The 27,482-nt window shown below is 39.1% G+C and overlaps 1 protein-coding gene across 2 annotated transcripts in view; it reads right to left on the minus strand.

Moving 5' to 3' along the window:
* The window catches only part of JMJD6 (Bifunctional arginine demethylase and lysyl-hydroxylase PSR), a 442,994-nt gene extending 416,868 nt beyond the window's left edge, over positions 1–26,126 (minus strand). For both annotated transcript variants that reach the window (XM_090386671.1, XM_090386670.1), the window contains exon 1: positions 25,971–26,126. In XM_090386671.1, coding sequence (XP_090242797.1) covers positions 25,971–26,046 — 76 coding nt within the window. In that variant the 5' untranslated portion in view covers positions 26,047–26,126. The remainder of the gene's footprint in view (positions 1–25,970) is intronic.
* Between the last annotated feature and the right edge of the window lie 1,356 nt (positions 26,127–27,482).

Genomic DNA, 27,482 nt, shown 5'->3' on the forward strand with positions numbered 1-27,482 from the left:
ATTATGGATTTTCCCATCACCACCAGAGTCATTCAGCCTGTCCCAGAGGACCCGAAATCCTGCATTGTGGTCTTCAACCATGAACTGGACATCTTGGTCGTACATGGGCTCTGTAACAAATTTGCTACCTGTGTTCAAATCATTAGCCCAGCACTGACCTTTTATCTTATTTCACTCTACTGTCCACCATCTGCAGTCTTCAATGACTCACTGAATTACCTAGAATTTGCACTCAATTTCCTTGATAACAAGTCAGTCCTTGTCTCGGACGTCAATGCCAAATCCCACTTCTGACAGAGCAATACCACGGACCTTCGAGGAATAATGCTAGAGGATTTCATTGTCTCCCACAAACTCATAGTCCATAATCAGCCAAACCAGCACACCACCTACAGCAGCTCCACAGGGGAATCTAATATTGATGTCACAGTAACCACCAGCAGTTTAGGCCCGTGTATCCATGACTGGCAGACTATACCAGATTGGACCCTTAGCGATCATAGAGTTATCACATTCGATCTAACCCCAAATGCAACTAACACATCCAGGATGCCCAGACCACCTGCATTAGTGAGGTTCTCCATCAAGAGCATCGACTGGTCTTTGTTTGATGACTCTGTAGTCAAAGACTTTACCCCACATGAACCGAACTACCTGAACTCCTGCACAGCTGCTGAAATAGCAGACATGATCCAGCAAGTGCTGTTGAAGGCCTCCTACAGGTCGGCCAGGAAAAAATCTATCCGTCCCACTGCCTGCTCTTGGTGGATTCAAGAGCTTACTGCACTCCGCAGAGAGGTCCATCATGCCCGTCGACTTTATCAACGCCATCGCGACTGGCCTCCCTGTGAAGTAGCTAAATTCCACAGCAATTATATCGCTAAAAAGAATGAATACACCAAAGCCACTGCAGCCCAGAAGAAAACCGCCTGGTCGGAGTTTGTCCGAGACCTAGGAAACTCCAATCCTTGGGGACTTCTATACAAAATAGCAAGGGAAAAGACTTTCAGGCCTGAAATCTTTGACACTGACTACTGGGAACACCGAGACTTCTAACTGGACCAACTTCATCAACTCCACACTTGACAGACTGTTTCCTGAAGAAAATCCAACAGATGATCTACCTGAGCACATAGCAATACGATCAGCTAATCAAACCTATGCTTCTGAGGAAGAAACCAATCCCTTTACAATGGAAGAGCTCACAGCCGTCCTCAACAGGATTAATCCTCAAAATTGTCCAGGAATGGACCTCACTGAGTACATCTTTGTCCTTCGTTTGTTCAAGCTTAGACCCCTATATCTCCAATTGCTCTACCACAAATGCCCACTTGAGGGAGTTTTTCCCAAGGCATGGAAAGTGGCCCTGCTGCGACTCATAAGGAAGCCTGGCAAACCCCCAGGAGATCCACATTCCCTTAGACCAATTGCACTCTTGGTAAATCTAGGCAAAGTTCTAGAAAGGCTCCTGGCTCTCCGAATCATACAACTGTTCCAGGAAAAGAACCTATTCTCCCCAACGCAGTATGGCTTCACACCAGGGTGATCTACAGAAGAGGCGCTGTTTGACGTCATCCTCCATATTGAAAACTCTACATCTAAATTTGAACTGGCCATTTTGGTGGATTTTGAAGGTGCCTTTGACACTGTCTGGTGGGACAGTGCATTGGCATGCCTCCGCCTAGCTAACTGTACCTCCCATCTCTACAAGCTCTTCCAGAACTATTTCACAGAGCGCACTATCACTATCGTGGTAAATCCAATCTTCTGCAGATAACTAGACCAACCTCTCGGGGATGCCCACAGGATTCTGTCTTGGGCCCTTTGTGTGGAACATGGTCCTGCACAGCTGGCTTTCTAAATCTTTTGAAGGATGCAAAACTGTGGCGTTTGCAGACGACCTGACTATGGTTTTTTCTGGGAAATCACGCTCCAACCTTGAAAACAAAGCAAATCTTGTCCTAGCAGATCTCTACTCCTGGACAGTTCTCAACAAGCTTCAAATCAGTACCAGCAAAACAAAAATTATGCTTTTTAAATCAAAGCTTGACCTACACCACCCTCCACAAATCAAGATCTCCGGAAAACAGCTTCCTATTGTGACACAGGGTAGTCATTGACAATAAGCTGAGCTTCCTTCCACATCTACAATACCTAGGGGTCAAAACAAAAAGATTTTCAGCTGCAATCATGAGGATCTCTAAGAGCAACGGGGGACTCTCCAACAAAGCACTCTCTCTTTCTGTATTATAAAGCTGTTTTCATCCCCATTGTGACCTACGCAGCACGAGTGTGTGGTTTCATCGGGTTCAACGAGTACATATGAAAATCAAGGTGAACTCCATCCAACGTGCTATCCTCCTGGCCACGCACAGATTATGCCGAACAGTGTCTACAGCTGCCACCCAGGTGATAGCAGGAACTCTGCCGCTTGATCTATTTCTAATCTTCAGAGGGCTTAACTTCAGAATTAAAAAGAAAATACCAACAAAGATACAGGGCCTAGAACTAAATCTCAATGCTGACCCCAAAGCAGAAAGAGCTCGCTGTTATAAGGAACTCTTCAGTATTTGGCAGGCTAGGTGGAACACCTCACACACAGGCTCCGTTACCAGAAAAGTCCACCTTGATGTCACTTTCACAACCTTGAAAACGGTAAAGACCTGGCTTTCCCTCACCTTGGAATCCTCCTACTTGGTTACTGGACACAGGTCATTCAAAGAAAAGTTGCATCTACTGGGTTTGCTACCAACAGATCGCTGTTTCTGCGGCAGGTCAGAGAATTGGAAACATCTTCTTTTCGAATGCAGGTTGTACGATGACTTAAGAAGGACCCTGCTGCAGGCTGTGCCAGGTATCTCAGAACAGCAACCAGAGCTTCTACTACAAACACCTGACAATCTAAAGGCATTCCAATCCTATGCATCCCAAGTCTTTGAGCGCAGGAAACAGAGCTACATAGTTGTAACTGCACCTAACAATACCTCTTCAGTGACTTAAGGGTTCTATATTCGCATGCTACCATCTTCTTTTTTTTCTATTTATTTATTTTTATTTTTTCAACGTACTGTCTGGAGTTTGCACTCTAGTGCAGCCAGTTTATTTATTCATTTATTTTCATTTATTTATTTATTTTATTATATATATATATTTTTTTTTTTCTTTTCTTTTCCTTATTTTTATTAAATTATTTTTCTTATTTATTTAATATGTTCTTCACGCGCTCTGCCTTGAGTTCCCACTCCTAGTGCAGCCAATTTATTTATTTATTTTATTATTTTCATGTTTATTTTTATTTTATTTTTTTTTTTATTATTTATTTATTTTTTTATTTTTATTTTTTTTTCCCTTCATGCACTCTGCCTTGAGTTCCCACTCCTGGTGCAGCCAATTTATTTCATTCTTTTTTCCTCATTATTATTTCTTTATTTTTTATTATTATTTTTATCATTATTATTTAATATATATTTTTTGATTATTATTTAATATATATACATTTTTTATTAATTAATTAATTAATTTTTTATTTATTTATTTATATATATTTTTTTAATATATATTTTTTTATAACTGCACCACGGGTGTTTTTTTTTTTTTTTGGCTCTTCTTTCTTTATCTCCTCCCTCTGGAATGGGTCCCCAGAGGAATCTGTCCCACCTTCTGGCAACACTAGGTGGGTCAGAGTCTCTCTTGAGACAGTACGTGTTTTGCTGGGGATGGCCCACCTTCCCGTGGTGTGGACGAGTACCCAGAATCATCTGTCCAGGTGACTGATGCTTCTGGATAGCCAAGCGGCCAGAACGTAACAGAACACACACAGAATACACACAAACGTACATCACACACATATCTGGCCCATTTGTAGTGATACTGTTCTTCACAGAGACACGAGGCAGAGTTGAACAAACGTTCTATGCGCCGCCCTTACCTATACACATGTTCACATGTCCAAGTAGGGACAGGCTCTCCATCTTTTTTGATGATGATTCTTTTTGTGTGTACCACATTCTGATCTCATAGTTCCTGGACAAGTTCATCCTCCGATACGTTTAAAAGATCCCACTCTGATATTACCCCTTTAGAGGAGTTTAAGGTGGCAGGTAGGGTAACCTTCGTGGGAATTCCACCAAAGGAATTCCCACGAAGACTGTACTTTTAACAGTCTCTCGGCGTGTCTATGTTCGATCATTTCAACTAATAAGTCTCCGGACCTTAATCGCCGACCATTTTTGGAGGGCCAGCCACATTTTCAAGATATTTTTGTATAAAAAACGGGAAAAGCTTACTCAATGATTGGTCTGTGGAGGAGTGTAGAATTAAAGAGAGGTACGGTATTATCCATTCCTTTTTTTTTGTCGTTTAGCATGGGATGTTGTGTCATCATGATCTGGATAATTGTTTTTCTAGGTCTGGATCAAAAGATCCATAAGTGGACTGTTTAATTTTGTCTATCTTTGCTCCTTTTTTTGCCCTGGGAGGGTGGGTGGGTTTCTTCTCCCAGGTTTCCAGCCCCGCCACGTGGAGGCAGGAGTGGTGCCACTAGTGACCAAGCAATAAAGGAAGGTTAGTAGTTAGTGTGTTGGTAAGTAGTCCTATGTACAAGAAGAAAAGGTGTCTTTCTTTTTCTGTCGGGTACATTAAGTTCTTTATTTTAGAACGGCAAAATTGAATACTCTGAAAATTGAAAAATAATACTATAATTATCGGCCGCTCTTTGAGAAAATCGCTTTGATATCACTCAGAAATCGCTATAGTCACTCGCTTGGCACTCAGGACCAGAAAAAGTTGGATTTATATTACTCATAGGAGTAAGATAATTTCTGGTGCCCTAATTAACTCACTCACCACAGAGCCCTACGAGGGGACGCCCACTCGTGAAATAGCAGGTCCTGCATACACAAATGGGATGCCAAGTTCACTTAGGAGCACCATACCCACGTTTCCAATAAGGCTTGATCCCATCCCACAACTAAAGGGCGGGAGACTTATTGGAATGCAGTTGACCCTAGCAGATCCTGGGCTGGTCTGGCTTGGTACTTGGGGTTTCTATTCTCTATAAAAATGATCCCAGTCGGGCTGGTCCAGGATCACCCGTCTTGTCGAAGCAGGGGCCGAAGTGGCGTATTAAGGCTGGGGCCCCTCAACCACCAGGATCCTCCTTTCCAAGTTTCCACGGGTCGCAGTGCACGGCTGTACATGCCGGATTCCAACAATGTAACCCTGGAACCAAGGTATGGGTGTTAGATCCCAGTGATGCTAATCTGGAAAGCCAACAGCATCACTTGGAGGTCCACTCACCACGTACAAGTGCCCAGGTCAAGGGGTTGCAAGTGGGGGGTAGCAGTAATGTTGTGAGCAGAGAATGAGTTTTAAAAATCTAGCGCCCAGCCTACAGAATTGCTCAGAAACTGTTGCTTGCTACTCGGGGTTTCTATTCCCTATAAAAATGCTTTAATTACTCCTTTAATGCTTTAATTCATCCTTGAAATTGCTCCTTTAATTCATTCTTGAATTTACTCCTTTAATGCATTAATTACTAATTACTGCTGCTGAAAATTCTGAGGATTAACAGGATAACAATGGCAATGCTTAAAACTTCATTCCTACCAGGAATTCATGTGCTTTTCCCAATTAGAAGCTTTCTGATTTCTAGGAGCACAAGAATGATTCAGTTGTTCTGTTGGTTATTGTAGAAAGTCAACATAAAAATAAGAAATACTATCCAAGCATGATCACTGACAATATATTTAAGGATTTTGTACCGATATGAAACACATTTGATGAAATCAAGTATAGTGATTTTCTTACAAAGTATTTATCTAATTTGCATTCTAACGATTTGTCAACTGCAAACTTCGATGTCGGAATTAAACATTTATTAGTATTGGATGATTTTCTTATTTGTAGTTCATTCCATACTACTACAGCTCTTGACCACAGAACTGGAAGAAATACATGAACACTGAGCAAGCAGTAGGATGACACCATCACTCATCCTTGGGCATTATAGACAAAAATTATCCACAAAATTTACAACTTCGGTGGCATTCAAAATTGTGAGGCTAAATAAATATTATTAATTTCACTCCATCTCATATAAATTTTTAATATTCACAGATTAAACCTAATTCCTGGAATCTCAGAACCAAACTACCCTAACTGACATCCAGTAATATTAGTTTTATTCTAAAACAGACCTGAAGGCATTGTGAATAGCCATCTCAAAACCAAAAACTACAGATTGGAGTCTTAATACTAAACTAATGAAAACCCTTTTCCGATAAGATATTAACGAGACTACACAATATTCGAACATCATCATCAGTCATTTTCAATGCACTGCAGGATGAAGGCCTCTCCAGCAACTTTCCAGTTCCTTCTGTTTTGAGCACTGGCCATCCATTTACTACACAAAAACTCATGAATTTCACCTATCCATCTCCACCTTTGTCTTCCAGGTTTTCTTCTAGCTCCTCTTGGGTACCATTCTGTTATTTTCTTAGTCCATCTGTCATCATGTCTTCGAGCTATGTGTCCTGCCCAAGACCATTTTAGTTCTTTAGTTTTGATAAAAATGTCCTTTACTTGAGTTTACTGCCTAATCCATGTGTTTCTCTTCTTATCTAACAGTCTGATTCCCAATATAATTCGTTCCATTCTTCGCTGTGTAGTTCTCAGCTTCTCTTCCATTCTTTTGGTGAGTGCCCAAGTTTCACTTCCATAAGTCATGGTGGGGAGTATACATTGGTTCATTATTTTACGTTTCAGACAAACTGGGATATTGCTCTTCAGTATGTGACTATATTTCCTGAATGCTATCCATCCAAAATTTATTCTTCTCTTGACTTCCAGCCATTTATCATTATTACAGCTAATAACTGCTCCTTCAATCATTATTTCCCTTTCTGTGGCATACTTGTTCATCATTACTTTTGTTTTAGCCATATTCATCTTTAGTCCAAAATCCTTACTAACTGTGCATAACTGATTAAGATTTTCCTCTAATTCTTTGGGATCGTGGCTTATGACCACAATGTCATCTGCAAATCGTAAATGGTTTAGGTACTCTCCGTTCACACTGACTCCTTTCTGCGACCAGTCTAATCTTCTGAAAGCTTCCTCGAGGGCAGCAGTAAACAGCTTCGGAGATATTGTGTCTCCTTGTCGAACTCCTTTCTCGATTTTAAATGTGCTACTGTCTTTGTATAGTCTAATAAAGGAGGTAGCACTCTCATATATTTTCTTCAAAATCATAATATATGGTGTATCTATGCCTTGTCTTTCAAGTGCCCGAAACGTTGCCTTATGCTGTATGGAGTCAAATGCATTTTCATAATCCACAAATGCCAGGCATAATGGTGTTTTATATTCATTTGCTTTATCCATTAGCTGTGATATTACGTGAAGGTGATCCATAGTTGAGAATCCTGTCCTAAAGCCAGCTTGCTCTTTTGGTTGATTCTCATCAAGTATTCTTTCTAATCTGTTAGTAATGACCCTTGTGAACAACTTGTAGATGTGGGATAACAAGCTAATTGGTCTATAATTTCCAATTTCTGATTTATCTCCTTTCTTATGCAGCAAAACTATGATTGCATTATTCCACTGCTTAGGCGTCACACCTTTTCTAATGTACTTTGTGAAGAGCCTTGCCAGTTTTTGTGTTATGTCTCTTCCTCCCAATTTTAACAACTCTACAGTAACTTCATCTTCCCCCGGGGCTTTCCGATTCTTCATTTTCTTCAATGCATGTTCTACCTCATCAGGAAGAATATCGGGTATGTCATATGTGTTGCTACTTTGCAATCCATCTTCCCAACTGCTGGTATCATTCCCTCGCTCCTTGTATAATTCTCTATAGTAGTTTTCTGCTATTTGAATTATGCCTTCTCTGCTGTTTATAAGTACACCATCGTTATTCTTCAGTTTCAGTATCATTTGTCTTTCTGTATTACTGCTCAAGGCTGTTGATTTAAATCTTTGTTTTCCCTTAATGCTTGTTCTACTTTTCTTGTGTTAAATCTTCTTATGTCCTCTCTGAGTCTCTTTCTAATGGCTTTGCATAACTCAGTATACTCAATTTTCTCCCTGTCAGTGTTTTTCTTGCTCTTCATTTGTCGTCTTCGGTTCATCATGACAAGTGTTTCTTGACTAATTTTTTCTTCTTTGGATTTCTTTTTCCCTATAGGTTTCTTGGGCTTTATCACATTCGAACATCATGAGTATCAAAAAAATAGTTCACAAATCATGATCAATTTTCAAATAGATATAATGATAAAATAATGTGTGTGAGGTATGGTTGTTTATTGGCGCATTAGCTGCTATGGCTATAATGCACCTATTCGTAGGAATATCAGAAAATAATTAAGAATGAAGCAGTTCAATTTCATTTCAGTTCTGAAATCTATTCATAAAATATTATACACTCCAATTTGTTTCAAAAAGAAGAAAAGTTCCTTAATATTTGCCTCCTCTCCAATGATATGATGTTATGTCAACGGTTCTTGAAGATTAGCCAGATTTTGAAGTATTGAAGTATGATGTGGTTGATAGTGTGGACAGTCAATCAAAATGTTTGACTGTTATATGTTCAGAGCAGTGTGAACACTGAGGAGTATCATAGCCTGTAAGTAGATAGAGGAGAGTCAGATGGGTATGCCCTATTCTAATCCGTGCAATACCACTTCTTCTCACCGAACTGTCTGAATGAGTGAGTGTCATAATTTTGAGTCCTGTGTCAACTGGAAAAGTTTGTTATTTGTTTCTTTATGCCATAGCTCTGTCCACTGTGCATGGTATGCTGTTTGAATTATGATATTATAATTAGAAGCTGGAATGAAGACAGAGGTGAAGTCTAAGGTTGATGGATTTTCAGCAGATATATCAGCCTGAATGTGTTGGAATCCAGCAAAACTTCACTAGTTGTTGACGATGATCCATTTGCAATAGCAAACTCCTGATTTTCATTAAAATATGGTGATTCTTTTGAGAGGGATTCTGCATTGCTCTGATTGAGCTCAGACAATCATTGTAAACTATATTTTGCAGATGGGTGTAGAGTCAAATTTTCTAGAGCTAACTGTACTGCATACAGTTCTGCTGAAAAGTTGCTATACTCAGGTGGAAGAGAAGCTGATATGATAGCAGAGGGAAACACTGCTGCTGTTCCAACAGTTGAAAGAGATTTGAAACCATCTGTATTGGCAAGAAGTCAGCGCAGCTTTGAATATGGCTAGCATGGAGTTGTTGCACATTCAGTGTCGGTAGGCGATTCTTTCCCCATTGCAGAAAAAAGTATCACAGGTCAGTTGAGGAAGCCGGGTCCACGATGAATGAGAGTAATTCTTTATCTATTGTGGAGAGTAACATACCAGTAATTCTTTATCTATTGTTGCCTATTGTGGAGAGGAACATACTTTTTGATATTTCAAGGAGCCATAGGCCATCTGGTCGGATTTTACTTGGTTTATTTCTATAGAGATTAAGTAGTGGTTGATTAAAAAGGTATGGCTGAATAGGATGCAAAGAGCAAGTCTGTATTTTGGCTGCATATTTAAGTAACAGCATTTTTCTGCAGAGATGCAGAGGGGTTGTTGTTGTTATTTGGTTTTTAGGAGCTTGGTTTGGTGTGGTTTGGATTTTATTGGCGCATTAGCAACTAAGGGTATAATGCACCAAGACCAGGTAATATATAAAAATTTAACCTCACAGTGACCTAATTAGTTAGGCCACCATGTCCAAATATATTGGCCTGTTATAACGTACGATCACTCATCGGTGAAGACAGGATATTAGAGCTGGAAAAGGAATTAGAAAATGTGAATTGGAATATCATCGGTTTGGCTGAAACAAGAAGAAGAAATGAATCACTTAAGTTTATCAAGTGGAAATCTGCTGTACACCAATGGAAACAGTGAAAGGAGTGAAGGTGGAGTTGGGTTTCTGGTCCATAAAGATTTTAAAAACAACATTTTGGAATTCAAAAGTACATCACCAAGGGTGTCAAGGCTAATACTCAAGATTTCTAAGAGGTACAAGCTAAAGATTATAATGATTTATGCACCAACATCAAGCATGATGATGAAGAGGTTGAAGAAATGTACACCGAAATTGAGAGTCTTCTAGATGAGCAGAAAACCCGCTACACTATTATTATGGGGGACTTCAATGCTAAGGTTGGAAAAAGGCAAAACAGCGCAGAAAGAGGAACTATAGGAAATTTGGAATTGGTGAAAGAAATAAAAGAGGTGAAAGACTTTTGGAATTTGCAGAATCTCAAGGACTGTCAGTAATGAACACTTTTTTCAAGAAAAGGGTGAACAGAAAGTGGACATGGAAGAGTCCAAATGGATTAACAACTAATGAAATCGACTTCATCCTCACTAACAGAAGATATTGTGAATGATGTTACCGTCCTGAATAAGGTAAATGTTGGAAGTGATCACAGAATGGTAAGATGTACACTTGATATAGAGGTAGGAAAGGAAAGGAAAAAAACTGACTCGAGTAAATAATACAAAGGTCTTTGAGATAACAGAGGAGAAAAAGCAGTATGTACTGGAACTTAAGAACAAGTTTGAGCTTCTGCAGACTGCTCAGGACCAAGATATCGACGAGGAATATTACAACTTTCTGAAAGTGATAAAGCCCAAGAAACCTATAGGGAAACAGAAACCCAAAGAAGAAAAAATTAGTCAAGAAACACTTGTCATGATGAACCGAAGACGACAAATGAAGAGCAAGAAAAACACTGACAGGGAGAAAATTGAGTATACTGAGTTATGCAAAGCCATTAGAAAGAGACTCAGAGAAGACATAAGATTTAACACAAGAAAAGTAGAACAAGCATTAAAGGAAAACAAAGGATTTAAATCAACAGCCTTGAGCAGTAATACAGAAAGACAAATGATACTGAAACTGAAGAATAACGATGGTGTACTTATAAACAGCAGAGAAGGCATAATTCAAATAGCAGAAGACTACTATAGAGAATTACACAAGGAGCGAGGGAATGATACCAGCAGTGGGGAAGATGGATTGCAAAGTAGCAACACATATGACATACCCGATATTCTTCCTGATGAGGTAGCACATGCATTGAAGAAAATGAAGAATCGGAAAGCCCCAGGGGAAGATGAAGTTACTGTAGAGTTGTTAAAATTGGGAGGAAGAGACATAACACAAAAACTGGCAAGGCTCTTCACAAAGTACATTAGAAAAGGTGTGACGCCTAAGCAGTGGAATAATGCAATCATAGTTTTGCTGCATAAGAAAGGAGATAAATCAGAAATTGGAAATTATAGACCAATTAGCTTGTTATCCCACATCTACAAGTTGTTCACAAGGGTCATTACTAACAGATTAGAAAGAATACTTGATGAGAATCAACCAAAAGAGAAGCTGGCTTTAGGACAGGATTCTCAACTATGGATCACCTTCACGTAATATCACAGCTAATGGATAAAGCAAATGAATATAAAACACCATTATGCCTGGCATTTGTGGATTATGAAAAGGCATTTGACTCCATACAGCATAAGGCAACGTTTCGGGCACTTGAAAGACAAGGCATAGATACACCATATATTATGATTTTGAAGAAAATATATGAGAGTGCTACCTCCTTTATTAGACTATACAAAGACAGTAGCACATTTAAAATCGAGAAAGGAGTTCGACAAGGAGACACAATATCTCCGAAGCTGTTTACTGCTGCCCTCGAGGAAGCTTTCAGAAGATTAGACTGGTCGCAGAAAGGAGTCAGTGTGAACGGAGAGTACCTAAACCATTTACGATTTGCAGATGACATTGTGGTCATAAGCCACGATCCCAAAGAATTAGAGGAAAATCTTAATCAGTTATGCACAGTTAGTAAGGATTTTGGACTAAAGATGAATATGGCTAAAACAAAAGTAATGATGAACAAGTATGCCACAGAAAGGGAAATAATGATTGAAGGAGCAGTAATTGAAAAGGTGGAGTCATATACTTATCTGGGACAAGTTATTAGCTGTAATAATGATAAATGGCTGGAAGTCAAGAGAAGAATAAATTTTGGATGGATAGCATTCAGGAAATATAGTCACATACTGAAGAGCAATATCCCAGTTTGTCTGAAACGTAAAATAATGAACCAATGTATACTCCCCACCATGACTTATGGAAGTGAAACTTGGGCACTCACCAAAAGAATGGAAGAGAAGCTGAGAACTACACAGCGAAGAATGGAACGAATTATATTGGGAATCAGACTGTTAGATAAGAAGAGAAACACATGGATTAGGCAGTAAACTCAAGTAAAGGACATTTTTATCAAAACTAAAGAACTAAAATGGTCTTGGGCAGGACACATAGCTCGAAGACATGATGACAGATGGACTAAGAAAATAACAGAATGGTACCCAAGAGGAGCTAGAAGAAAACCTGGAAGACAAAGGCGGAGATGGATAGATGAAATTCATGAGTTTTTGGGTAGTAAATGGATGGCCAGTGCTCAAAACAGAAGGAACTGGAAAGTTGCTGGAGAGGCTTCATCCTGCAGTGGATTTAAAATGGCTGATGATGATGTCCAAATATATAATAACAAATATATAAAAAAGATAAATCAATAAAAGAAATAACAATAACATATAAATTTTTAAATACGAGTAAAAACCTTTGATTTAAAAAAGATAAAAACAGCAGACATTGTCATTGTTGGATAAAATCTGACTGGGTGTATACGGCTCAGTCAGATGATTAAAAGCGGTAAAACGGATATTGCTAAAATCTGGATAATCAATTAAAATGTGTCTGATTGATAAAATTGTGCCACAGAATTCACACATAAGAGGGTCATCAGCCCTCAGCAAAAACGAATGAGTCAAATGACTATGTCCTATGCGGGTCTGGGCAAGAACAACTTCCTCCTTACGATTCCTGCACAGACTAGACTGCCACGGTTCAATTACAGGCTTTATACGGTATAATTTATTAGCAGTCTGTCTATTCCACAAATCCTGCCGTTGGGAGTGTATCTTCTGGTGTATTATTTGCCTGTAGTCTGTATAGGGGACTGACAGGCAGGCGATTATTATTTGGAATTGCTGATTTGGCTGTGGTGTCAGCCAAATCATTTCCCCTAATCCCAATGTGGCTGGGAATCCAGCAGAAGCAGATATCATATTCACGTTCATGGAGAAAGCGAATCTTCTGCTGAATACAACACAGAACTGGATGAGGGTTATATCTCACAGATATTAAAGCCCGTAACACGCTGAGAGAGTCAGAATATAAAATGAACCGTTGGTATTGGCATTTACTAATGTGATCCAAGGCTAACTCTATAGCGTGCAGCTCTGCAGTAAATATGCTGCATTCAGAGGGAATCTGCTCCGATGTAGTGGTGTCTGTAAAGACAGCAGCAGATCCCGTTTTTAGGACCATTAGCAACTAAGGCCATATTGCTCCGGTGCGGTGGTCATTCCCTGACCTTTCTGCATCCTCCGTATTTGGTGGTGACTGGCTCGAACCCCGGTCTAATCAAGAAGCATTGCTACGCACTGCTGCTCCTTCCCACCTGGCTATGGAGGCGCCTATGCAGAGGGGACTCATGAGTTCAATGTATAGGCTATGAGTTGGAGATGTACGCACCAATTGCAATCCGCAGTGCATTATGTTGAATAGGATCCAGCCAATGTAGTACACTCCTTCGAGCAGAATCATAAACTGGAGCACCATAGTCTAAACAGGCTAATCAATGCTCTATATAAGAGCAGCAAAGTCATACAATCTGCTCCCCAAGACAGAGTAGATAAAGCTCTTAGCATGTTGATCTTCTTGAGACAGGTAGTACGTAATAATTTAACATACTCAAAGAAGTTTAGCTTACCCAGGGAATCTGATATTACTGGCAATCAAAATGGTGGAATTTGATATCCGACGTTCAGGATCTGTATGTAGTTTGCATTGATTGCAAAAGTGGATCGCAACTGTTTTCTGTTGGGAAAGACGATATCCATTGAGCTCAGCCCACTTTTGTACTTTACTGAGAGACATCTACAATTGCCTTTCGATAGATCTCATATTCTGAGAATGGCAAGAAAGAGAGAGATCGTCAGCATAAAGGTACACCTCTACAGTTTTTGGGAGTTCTTTTGTGATGGAATCAATTCTGAGGGCAAACAGTGTTGCACTCAAAACTGACCCTTGAGGTACTCCTTCTGCGAGAATGTAGTAGAAAGGGAATTTTGATATCAGACCTGGAAAGATTGGCTCTTGAGGAAGTTCCGGCAGGTTGCCACGTAGACAATGATTATGGATGTCACGGAGAATGCCAGGTAGTATCGAATGCCTTCTCTATATCTATGGAGACCATAATTAGGTGTTCATTTTTAACAAAGGCATTTTGAATTTCAGAATCAGCCTTCATCATCAGATCAAAGGAGGACCTGTTTTGGCGAAAGCCATGCTGACTATTACTTAGTAGACGTTCACTCTCAATGATCCAAGTGAGTCGATGTTGGATCACTTTTCCAAAAATTTTACCGAGGCAACTGGACAGAGATATTGGTCTCTAACTATTAGGAATGGAGGGGCCTTTTCCAGGTTTCAAAAAGGCCAGAACTATAGCATGGTCCCAAGAAGTGGCATAAACATTTCCCAAGAAGATTCAGTTAAAGAAGGCCAGCAGCATTTGTAAGTTTTTCTCATCAAGGTGCTGTAACATAACAAAATATATCCCATCTGGCACAGCAACACCGTTGCATGTTGTTCTGATGGCTTGCAAAAGTTAAGTATTGGTGCAGCTGGTTATATGGAAGTAATAGTGAGGTTCGAAAACTGATGTGTCTGTTCTGTGGTGGTCTAAGTTTTCTGAAATTCCGAAATGTAGGTGGAAGCAGCTGAGACATGAGCAGAAGTTTTGCCTGGGGCATTTGCTATATAGAGGAGCAGAGATGTCTGGACCATTGCAGGAAAGAATTGGGAAAGGAACAGTTGGAAACTTCCCAGAAAGCTGCCTAATTTTCTTCCATATTAATTATGGGTTTTTTTTCCTATAGATAGTTGATGCAAACCAAGTCCAAGAATCTTTCTTGGCTTGTCTTTGAATGAGATGCACTTTTACCTTTAGTTTCTTGTAGTTAATAAGATTAACTGTAGTTGGAGTTCGACGAAATAAATTTCATGCTTTATTTTTTTCTTCTTCGCTTTTGTGCATTCCTCATTCCACCAACAGTTGAAATGCCGTTGAGTCTTGGAATTTGATATTTAAAAAGCTTGGAATTTGAGCTTTTAGCTGCAAATAAAAGGCAGGAAGTGACATAATCAGTAACTGTAGTTGTATAATTTTTTTGTCAAGTGTGATTGCTGACTGAAATTTGTCCCAATTAGCTTTAGAGAATTTCCATTTCCTGCAGGGTTGGTCTAATGGTGGTTGTGTAATCATCAGATTACAAACAATTGGAAAATGATCGCTGCCCATGGGATTATCCAGAGCGGACCATTGCATGACTGAAAACAGTATCAGGGAACAAATCAATAGGTTAAAGGCAGGAGTCTGTCCATTAGGTAACTGTATATGGATGTGCGAGCCACTATTAAGAAGAGTTTCTCTAATCCAACTTTCCTAACAGTGAGGTAATTTTCCTTGGTGATTTTAATGTTCACAACTCAAGCTGGCTTCTGTTTTCTAGTCACACTGACCCAGCTGGTCGAGATGCTGAGGCTTTTGAAATTACTAATGACCTTGCACAGATTGTTCGTTTACCTACAAGAATACTGGACAATCCTAACCATACAGCCAACACACTTTTTCTCTTTTTCTCAAAACTTTGATCTATTTCTCAAAAAACAACCTTTCTAAGTACACGGTCGAAGTGAGTGGTCCATTAGGCACCTCAGATTATAACTTGGTAATTCTCTTCTCCAATGAAGCCTTTATCTCATGGTTATTCCCAACCTCGTATTGTTTGGCATTACAAGAATGCAAAATGGGATGACCTGCGAGATTTCTTTTCTTCTTTTCCTTGGTCGCATTACTGTTTCAAAACTTCTGATGTCAACATTTGCTCAGATCGTGTCAGTGAAATTATTCTTGTAGGAATGGAATCCTTTATTCCACACTCCACTTTCAAATCTTGTCCTTTATTATTCTAAACCTTGGTTTTCCAATAAATGTGCTAAGGCTGTTCACAAGAGAAGAACGTTGCAAATCGTAATTGGTTTGTTTCCAAACCTTCAGATTTATTTTCTGCCTACACCAAAGCTCACAACAATTGTAAAGTAGTTATTAATCAGTCCAAACTGGAATTTGAACAGGCTAAGAGTAGAAAACTTGCTTCTTGCCCTAATGGCAGCCAAGCATTCTGATCTCTTGCCAAATCTATTGACCACAACTTCTGCCCTTCTCTGCTCTGACCTCTGGTCCTGTCAAAACCAGCTGGTTCTGTTGTCACTTCAGCCAATGATAAAGCATCCCATTTTTCTTCAACTCCTGTTTCAATGTTCTTGGAAAAACACCTGCCAACAATCCCAACATGCTCCATTCAATGCCTGCTGGAGTAAGTAATAGGAGTAAGTTCCGGCAGCAAAGAATAGGAGTAAGTTCAGGAGCACTTGTTCTCAAAACCTGTGCTCCTGAACTTCCTCCTATTCTTTGCTGCCTTTTTTCACTTTCTTATTCCAAAGGTGTTTTTCCTTCTGCTTGGATTTTTACTCATATCCAGCCAGTTCCTAAAAAGAGTGACAAATCCCTCCCATTGCAATTACTTCTACTCTTTCTAAAGTAATGCAGAAATCAATTAACCGCCAACTCAAACTACCTAGAAACCTTCCGTCTGATCAACGATCGCCAGTATGGATTCCGTCAATGTCGATCCACTGGTGATATTCTGGCTATGTTACCCATTTATGGACAAATTCAATGGAAAAGTTCGGGGAAATACAAGCAGTTGCTCTTAACATCTCAAAGACTTTCAATCATGTTTGGCATTTTAAACAAGCTTCCATCTTATGGTTTGCCAAATGTTTTTTGCAATTGTTTATCCAGTTTTCTCTATCGCTCAGTGATGGTGATGGCAGATGGCTCTCTGTCTTCTAATTTTTCCACTGAAGCTGGTGTCGCCCGAGGTTCAGTTCTTTCCCCCACTCTTTTCCTCTTGTATATTAATGATCTTCTTCCATTGGCTGGAAATCCTATCCATAGTTTTGCTGATGATAGCACGTTGCATTCCACTTTCCATTTTGAAGAAACCTTGCCCTGCTCAATCAACTTAAACTTCTCGAATATCCACTACCAATTCCTTAAATACCAATCTCCAGGTAATTCTCCAGTTGGGCAAAGACAACTTAATTGATTTCAATCCTTCTAAAACTCAGTCTTGTCTTATATCTCGCAAAAAATATTCTTCTGCTACTATGCTTATCTTTGTGACACTCCAATTTCTAAGCAAAATGATATATCGCTTTTGGGGATTACCCTTACTTCTAATCTCTCTTGGCACAAGCACATTACAAATATTGCTTCCTCTGCATCTAAAAAACTTGATTTTCTCTTTCGCTCTCGGGGTTACTTTTCTTCCAAACAGCTGTTCACTCTGTACAAATTGCAAATCTGCCCTATCATAGAATATTGTTGTCACTTCTGTGGCAATGTCCCCAAAATCTCTCTGAGGCTTCTAGATTCCATTCAGAAGAGGGCAGTTAGGTTAATTAATGACTCCTCTCTAACAGAGTCTCTCCCCTCAGTCTCATAGACAGTACTGTTTCTGCTGCATGCCTTTTCTACAGATACTTCCATGGGCACTGTTCTTCTGAATTGGCTTCTATAATTCCCGAACACATGCCACCACCAGCCAACATCTGTTTACTGTCCAACTTCAAAGTCACAGAACCAACACTTCATCTTCCTTGGTTATTCATTCAACTGCCATTGTACGAACAAACTTCATTCGTACGTATTTCCTGAAAATTAGTCTACAGAAGTCCAAGTCTAATGTCAATAAATATCTTCTTTCGTATTCTTAACCTCCAACCCAAGCACGGTACTAAGTACTATAGGTTCTAATACCTCAGTTGTTTGAGGTTTTCATAAAAAAAAAATCCCATGACCTGCCCTGCAAGCCTGTCTGCACTGCTGAGAAAACTTCATACCTGACTACACTATTACCCCCAATGTCTTTTTCATTCTCTATCTGCCTGAGTGTAATACCATACAGTCGGTATGTTTCTCCAGGGGTTACTGCTACCCATATACAGTACTTTGTATTTGTCAATATTAAACTTCAGTTGCAGCTTCTCAGCCTATCTGCCCAACTTTGAGATCCTATTGCAGTAGCACACTGTCATTACTATCATTAACAACGCTGCCAAGCTTCGTGTCATTTGCAAACTTGGACATTAAGCCTGATACAACCTTTATCAATATCACTGATAAATGTACAAAAAACAAAGAACTGTGGGGAATGCCACTAATAACATTAGCCCATGAGAGCAATGTCCATTGATTACCACTGATTTTTCCCACTCGGCCATCCTTTTATCCATTGTAGCAACTTTCCCTTAATGCCATACTGCTCCAACTAGTACAGTAGTCTTTCATGTGCAACATTATCAAAAGCTTTCTTGAAATTCAAGAATATATCAAAATTATATTTTTGCATCCAGTTCCTTTGTGACCACATCACAGTATTCAATCAAATTAGTCACACAAGATTTCCCTTTAACAAACCCATGCTGTGTCTGAATTATTACTATATGATCCTGCAATGCTTCTATAACCTGTGACTCCATTATTTTCCCCAGAACGGAAGTCAAACTAACAAGTCTCTAATTACTCATGCCACCCTTTGATTCCCCTTTATGAATTAGGGATATATTTGAACATCTCAAGTCTGTAGGTGGACCTAGCCTGCAAGGATGCTCTCATAATTATGGCTAAGGGTTTGCTTGCTTACTTTGCTGCCTCCTTTAATATAACTGGATAGATCCCATCCACCCCAGGTGTCCTTCTTATATTTAACTTCAACAAATTCTCCTCCACTTTGCTCGCACAAAATCATTCAGCTCCCTGTTACAGTTTAATAAGCTTCTGTCCTCTACTTCCCTACAGCATTCCTCATGTGAATGTAGATGCAAAATACTCATTCAGTTTGTCACCTATCTGAGCAGGATCATCAACAGTTGAACCATCAATATCAAGTGTACAAATCTGATTCATCCCCTTCCTTCTAGAGTTTATATAAGTAAAGAAGCCTTTGCTATTTTTCTTTGCATCCTTTGCCAAAGATTTCTCATAATCTGCATTTGCTTGCCTAACCACCTTTGTGACTTGATTGCAAACTAGTTTATATTTGGGATCTAGTTTATATTACTTTTTGAGAAAGAGAGTAGCCTTGTGCAGGCGACTGCTCTTGAAAATAGAAGTTTTTTCTGTTTTATTAGTTTGAATTGTCATATTAACTTATTTTCTAGAGTAGCTTTATATTCCTAGTTACGATATTTACTTTAATTTTAACTTAGATAGAAATTTTGTAGGTTATTACTTAATATCGATAAGGGTATCCAATCCATGTGTTTACAAGTTTTGCATCTCTGCAGAACGCAAAGTGTTTAGCTATATATAGCCACTTTATTGACTTAATTGTTATATTAAATTATTTTCTATAAATAGTTTACAGACCTAGTCAAGATCCTTGGTTTATTCTGAATTGAGACAGTGAGATTTTGGAAATTAATTAATACTTGAGTGTCTGTTAATTGTTGAAGATAAACATAAAAAAGACACCCTGGGTGAATGGGATCTATCAAGTTAAATTAAAGGAGGCATCAAAGGAAGTAAGCAAACCTTTAATCATAATTATGAGAGCTTCCTTGGACTCAGGAGGTACCCATGGACTGGAGATGTTCAAATGTGAACCCAATTCACAAAGGAAGATCAAAGGGCAACACGAGTAATTATAGACCTGTTAGTTCAGCTTCTGTTCCAGGGAAATTAATGGATGGATGCACTGGTTAAAGAAGCACTACACGATCATCTAGACAAGACTTCAGTTATAGCTTGGACAGAGCATGATTTTGTTAAGGGGTAGTCTTGTCTGACCAATCTGATTGGATACTATGATATGGTCACCAAGGAATTGGATGCAGGGAATAACTTTGATATCATATATTTGGATCTCAGAAAGGCTTTTGATACTGTTGCACATGGAAGACTGCTGCACAAATTGGAGCAGTGTGGCATTGGAGGCAAATTGCTGCTATGGATAAAGGGATGGTTGAGTGGGAGAAGACAGAATGGTAATCAATGGACACTGCTCTTCATAGACTAATGTTATTAGTGGAGTCCCTAAGGGTTCAGTGTTGGGTCCATTGTTGTTTTCTATATTTATAAATGATACTGATGATTGTATATGAGGCTTAATGTCAAAGTTTGCAGACGATACAAAGGTTGGCAGAGTTGTTAAGGACACTACTGACAGTATGCTGCTGCAACAGGATCTGGAAAGGTTGTGCAGATGGGCTGAGAGGTGGAAAATGAAGTTTAACATTGACAAATGTAAAGTACTACAAGTGGGAAGCAGTAACCCCACAGTAACGTATCAACTCTGCGGTACTACACTGACAGTGGTAGAGAATGAAAAGGACTTGGGGGTAATTGTGCAGGCAGATATGAAGTTTTCTGAGCAGTGCAGACGGTGTGCAAGAGTAGCTCATGGTGTCTTGTCAATGATATACAGAAATTTTTCCAGCGGGGATGAGGAGGTGATTATCCCCTTGTATAAGGCAATGGTCAGGCCACATCTTGAGTACTGTATACAGATCTGGAGTCCTCATTTTAAGGATGTAGAGCTGTTGGAACGAGTGCAGAGAAGGACAAAATTAGTGAATGGAACGAAGGGTTGCTCTTATGAAGAAAGGCTTAAGTTTTGCAGATTACAGTGCCTGGAGACTAGGTACCTGTGAGGTGATCTGATTGAGTTGTATAAAGCCTTGAATGGTTTGAGCATGCTCAATGATGATGGGATACTGACTCTTGCTCAGAATAATCACCTGAGAGGGCATAAATTCAAATTGAGGAAAGACAGATGTAGGATAGATGTGCGGAAGTTTGCCAGGGTTCATTAGGCTTGGATTCATAAAGTGTTGGCCATAAAGGTTGGTTGACAATTAGAAGGAGTAATACTCTTGATCTGATTATCAGTAGTGATTCTTCATGCATTACGAATCGGCAGATAAAGGAAACACTAGGTGGTAGTGATCACAGTGTGCTGATGTGGGATTTACCCAAAGAGGTAACTACCATCGGGTAAAGGGAAGGGCGACTACGATGGTCTGAGGGAGTATTTATATTCTATACAGTGGGACCAACTGATGATGTTACGAACAGCAAATTCAAAATGGGAAGTATTCAAAGAACTTATCTTGGAAGCTACTAGGCTTTACATACCAACTAAGAAATATTGTTCAAGTTTAGACCTAAATGGATGTCAGATGATCTAATGAGACATATGGCAGAGAAGAAAAATGCATGGGATACATATAAATTAATGGGTGACATGATAGATATAAGCTGGTCTGTAACCAAGTCACAAAGGAGATTAGGCAGGCAAATGCAGATGAGAAATCCTTGGCACAGGATGCAAAGAAAAAAGAAAATAGTTCTATACCTATGTAAACTCTAGCATTAGCATTAGTAGGCATATGATGCAAGGAAGCAAGCTTATGCAGCATTAGTCAAAAAAAAAAAAAAAAAAAAAAAAAACCAACCCTTCCACTTCGCCCTTCCGTTCGTTCGAAATACCTGTCCAGCTGAGCCTTAAATTTATTTAGGCTATCAACTTCCACAACAAGGGATGGAAGTCTGTTCCACCAACGAACTACCCACTAGCTAAAGGCAAATTTCCGCACATCTATCCTACATCTGTCTTTCCTCAATTTGAATTTATGCTCTCTCAGGTGATTATTCTGAGCAAGAGGCAGTATCCCATCAGCATTGAGCATGCTCAAACCATTCAAGGCTTTGTACACCTCTATCAGATCACCTCACCGGTGCCTAGTCTCCAGACACTGTAATTTGCAAAACTTAAGCCTTTCTTCGTAAGAACAACCCTTCGTTCCGTTCACTAACCTTGTTGCCCTTCTCAGCTCGTTCCAGCAGCTCTACATCCTTCTTGAAATGAAGCCTCCAGACCTGTATACCGTACTCAAGGTGCGGCCTGTCCATTGCCTTCTATATCTTATATCTAGAAGGAAAGGGATGAATCAGATTGGTTCAATAGTTATTGATGGTTCAACAATTGAGGATCCTGCTCAGGTGGCTAACAAACTCAACGAGTATTTACATTTACACATGAGGGGTTATTCAGGAAGGGGAATGCCAGAGGTGAAGTAAACTCTGGCAGTGAGCTAGATGATTTTGTAATAACTGAGAGGAAAGTGGAGGAGAAATTGTTGAGGATAAATATAGAAAAGGTACCCAGGGTGGATGGGATCTATCCAATTACATTAAAGGAGGCAGCAAAGGAAGTAATCAAACCCTTAGCCATAATTATGAGAGCTACTTTGGACTCAGGGGAGATACCCATAGACTGGAGATGTGCAAATGTGACCCCAAATCACAAAGGAATACATATAAATTCACAGGTCTACAATTACTGACAAGTAATTCTAGACCTGCGAATATACCTTCTGTTCCAGGAAAATTAATGGAGGCACTGGTTAAAGAAGCACTACAGGATCATCTAGACAAGACTTCAGTTATAGCTTGCACACAGCATGGTTTTGTTAAGGGGAAGTCTTGCCTGACCAATTTGATTGGATACTATGAGGCAGTCAAAAAAGAACTGTATGATATATTTGGATCTTAGAAAGGCTTTTGATACTGTTGCACATGGAAGACTGCTGCACAAATTGGAGAATTGTGGCATTGGAAGCAAATTGCTACTATGGATAAAGGGATGGTTGAGGGGGGGAAGACAGAGGGATAATCAATGGACACTGCTCATCGTGGACTAATGTTATTAGTGGAGTCCCTCAGGGTTCAGTGTTGGGTCCATTGTTGTTTTCTGTATTTATAAATGATATTGATGAAGGTGTATTGACATTAAGCTTGACATTAAGCTTGATATACTATCAAGCTTGGACATTAATCTTGATAGTATATCAAGCTTAATGTCCAAGTTTGCAGACTATACAAAGGTTGGCAGGGTTGTTAAGGACACTACTGACGCGATGCTGCTACAACAGGATATGGAAAGGTTGAGCAGATGGGCTGAGAGGTGGAAAATGAAGTTTAACATTGACAAATGTAAAGTAGTACATATGGGAAACAGTAACCCAGAGCAACGTATCAACTCCTGTGGTACTACACTGACGGTGGTAGAGAATGAAAAGGACCTGGGGGTAATTGTGCAGCCAGATATGAAGTTGTCTGAGCAGTGCAGACAGGCTACAAGAGTAGCTCATTGTGTCTTGTCAATGATATACAAGAATGTTTCTAGCAGGGATAAGGAGGTGATTATTCCTTTTTATAAGGCAATGGTCAGGCCACACATTGAGTACTGTATACAGGTCTGGAGGCCTCATTTCAAGAAGGATGTAGAGCTGCTGGAACGAGTACAGAGAAGGGGAACAAGATTAGTGAATGGAACAAAGGGTTGCTCTTACGAAGAAAGGCTTAAGTTTTGCAGATTACAGTGTCTGGAGACTAGGCACCAGCGAGGTGATCTGATAGGGGTGTATAAAGTCTTGAATGGTTTGAGCATGCTCAATGCTGATGGGATTCTTCCTCTTGCTCAGAATAATCACCTGAGAGGGCATAAATTCAAATTGAGGAAAGACAGATGCAGGATAGACGTGCGGAAATTTGCCTTTAGCCAGCGGGTAGTTGGTTGGTGGAACAGACTTCTATCCCTTGTTGTGGAAGTTGATAGCCTAAATAAATTTAAGGCTCAGCTGGACAAGTATTTCGAACGAACGGAGGGGTGAAATGGGAGTGTTTTTTTTTTTTTTTTTTTTGGCTGATGCTGCATAAGCTTGCTTTCTTGCATCATATGCCTCTACTAATGCAAATGCTAAATGTTATTTTATATCAAAAGTGTTCAAAAAATATTTAGGTGCATTTAAGATTCCAGATTATCTCTCATGTGAAAGTTGGAAATTAATATTCCACGTGTCCAAAAACATGTATTCACTGCCTTTTTAAACAACACAGCTGGTAAATATTTTTGCTAACTGGAATCCAGTTGAAGTTAATACCAGCCACATACAGCAAGATACCGCCGTCTTTTGCAGCACAGGTCACAAAAATAATAATAATAAAGAAAATAAGAATTAAACAATAATTAAAAATAAAGAACTAAATAACAATTAAAATTTATTTAATCAGGTGATGAACTTTACAATGCTCCCCAAGTAAAATAACTTTGGAAAAAAAATAAATACTTTGAGAACCCAAAACATGGAAAAAGTGGAATGTGATGAAACCAAGCTGTCTTTCCGAAATGAACTGTTACCTAACAGGTTGCTCTACATTACTTTTACCTAATATATTGCATCTTGACTAGCAAAAAAAAAAAAAAAAAAATTTGCAAAGTTGTTTTTTTACTAGTCAAGATGAAAACAATTCATCTTGACTTTCTCTTGACTTCAATTCATCTTGACTTCAATTCTGTAATTGAAAACAATTACAGAAAAGGTTTTTTTTTTTGAGTTTCGTAGTTTCATTATACAACCATAAAACAAGAAAACTAGTCATCTTTTCTACCTCCAGTGGAAACATCCACAATTCCAGATAGGCTCCTGATGCTGGTTATAAATCAAAATTTCATGAATACTGCTATTTTTTTGTGAAGAATAAAACAAATAATTAAAATAAGGTTGTCATTAATAAAAACTAAATTTGCTATTTTAAGATTTTCATCTTTTAAGCGAATAAATTGCTTTGGAAAACTAATATTAATCTGGCTAATGTCAACCAGTAATGTAGTTATAGTAATAATCGGGGCATGTGATACAAGAAAGCAAGCTTATGTAGCATCAGCGCAAAAAAAAAACATTTTACACATTGATTCCCTCGAAACGTTTGTGCAGTTCCTCCTTGAATTTATTTAAGCTATCAACTTCCACAAAGACAAATGGAAGTTTGTTCCAGCAATCAACTACCTGCTAGCTAAAGAGAAATTTCCACACATCTATTCTATACTCTTTTGAATTATAGATTTGAATTTATGCCCTCTCAAGTTTGTACACTGAGCAAGAGGAAGAATCTCATCAGAACTGAACCTGCTCAACCCATTCAGGGCCTTATACATCTCAATCACATCACCTCGCAGATGCCTAGTCTCCAGATGCTGTAATTTGCAGAACTTAAGCCTTTCTTGGTAAGACCACCCTTTTGTTCCCCTCACCAAACTTATTGCCCTTCTCTGTACTCGCTCAAGCAACTCTACATCCTTCTAAAAATGTGGCCTCCAGACCTGTACGCAGCGCTCAACGTGTGTCCGGACCATTACAAAGGGATACTCACCTTTTCATTACTAGCAAAATTCCTGTATATCATTGACAAGACCCCATGACCTGCTCTGGCAGCCTCTCTGCACTGCTCAGAAAATTTCACATCTGACTGCACAATTACTCCAAGATCTTTTTTCGTTTTCTACCACCCTAAATGTAGTACCACACGGTTGGTACATTTCTCTAGAGTTACTTCTACCCATATTCATTTGTCAATGTTATACTTCAGTTACCACTTCTCAGCCCATCTGCTCAAATTTTCTAGATCCTGTTGCAGTCTCATCCCTTATTTTATTTCAGGCCACAACAAAACCATTTATTTTAAAATTTGGCAACAATTTATATACGTAACAACTTGAAAATTCTTCAGTGATTTAATCAAACTCAAAAACTGGAGATAGTCATTCGTATTAGCAGTAGTATAACTGCCTCAGTACACTACTTTAAAGTAATGAAAAAACAGAAATAACAATTACCTGGTCTAGCTTTCATTTTAGCTTCAAGTATTCTTTTATTCGCTCTTCTTTCAAATTTTTCGAAATCCCCATCCATCGCTTTTCTCAACTAACCACATAAAAACACTCACATAAAGTCAACAGAACGTTACTCTACATATAATAGCACCATTTCGTATTAACACTAAATAGACATTTCATGTACAGATGGCGCTGTAACTTACATCAATAGATAAATATCAATTTCCACATTCCAGAAAGTCCAAATACAAGGATCTTTCAGAATTCATCTGTTCAGAAGAGTGAATAGTTACGGTTTCAGTACAGGAAAACCCGAATGCACATGTAAAGAACAGTGGGATTAGATGAGACAAGGCCTAGGAGTGCTTTCTACGAAATATTTTACTAGGAAAACAAAAGTATGGCAAACACGTAGTAGCAGTACAGAAATGTGATGCAGAAAAGCAAGATTATATACCATCAGCCAAAAAATAAATAAATAACACATTTCACACATACTTTCCCTCTAAACGTTTCTCCACTTTCTCGTTGAATTTATTTAAGCTTTCAACTTCCACAACGCTAATGGAAGTTTGTTCAAGCAATGAAATATTGACTGGCTAAAGACAAATTACCTCTCATCTCTCCCTGGAAGATTAAAGGAAACGACTATCACCCCACCTTTTAAAAAGGGGGCTAAAGACACACCTTCCTCATTTCGACCCATACATAAATCTAACCCCCTAAGCAAGATCATTTAGAACCAGAACTTCCTTTACTCTCAACTCTGCTCCTTCATGAAAAATAAATTCAGCCGCATTCATCATGGCTTCCTAATAGGCAGATCAACAGTGACTAACCTACTCTCCATAGAACATGACATCAAACTTAGCCTGGATAATAACAATCAGATAGACATTATATACCTGGACCTACAGAAAGCCTTTGACTCGGTACCACACAAGTTGCTTTGCCTCAAATTAACGCACATAGGTTTACCAAGTAATGCCTTATCACTTAGGTCTAACTTCCTTGACAACAGGAAAAGCAGAGTTCATTTTGAAGGAAGATACTCCTCCACTTTCCATATACAAAGGGGAATCCCACAGGGTTCTCCTCTGGGGCCACTACTCTTTGCTGTATATATTAACGACATACAAGATTGTATGCAACATGTTAACATCAAAGTGCTCTCATACGCAGATGACTTGAAAATATACAAAACCATCAAAACAACACAAGACTGTGAATCACTGGAAAATGGACTAGACACCATCACCCGATAGATCACAAACAATGGTCTAACACTAAACTTAAACAAATGCTGCACCATGTCTGTCGCAGACTATCACAAAAAACACCAGATTAATTATCCCTATAAAGCTAATAATCATGAGCTATTGAGAATACATGAGGTTTCAGATTTGGAAGTATGGTTTTCTGACAAGGGAAACTTCAACACACACGTAAATAAAACTACAGCTAAGGCCTCCAAATCCCTTGGACTGCTTAAAAGAATCTGCTTCGATTTCA

Source organism: Mastigoproctus giganteus, chromosome 12, assembly GCF_048544385.1.
Source record: "Mastigoproctus giganteus isolate SK-2022 chromosome 12, ASM4854438v1, whole genome shotgun sequence".
Classification (NCBI taxonomy): Eukaryota; Metazoa; Arthropoda; class Arachnida; order Uropygi; family Thelyphonidae; genus Mastigoproctus; species Mastigoproctus giganteus.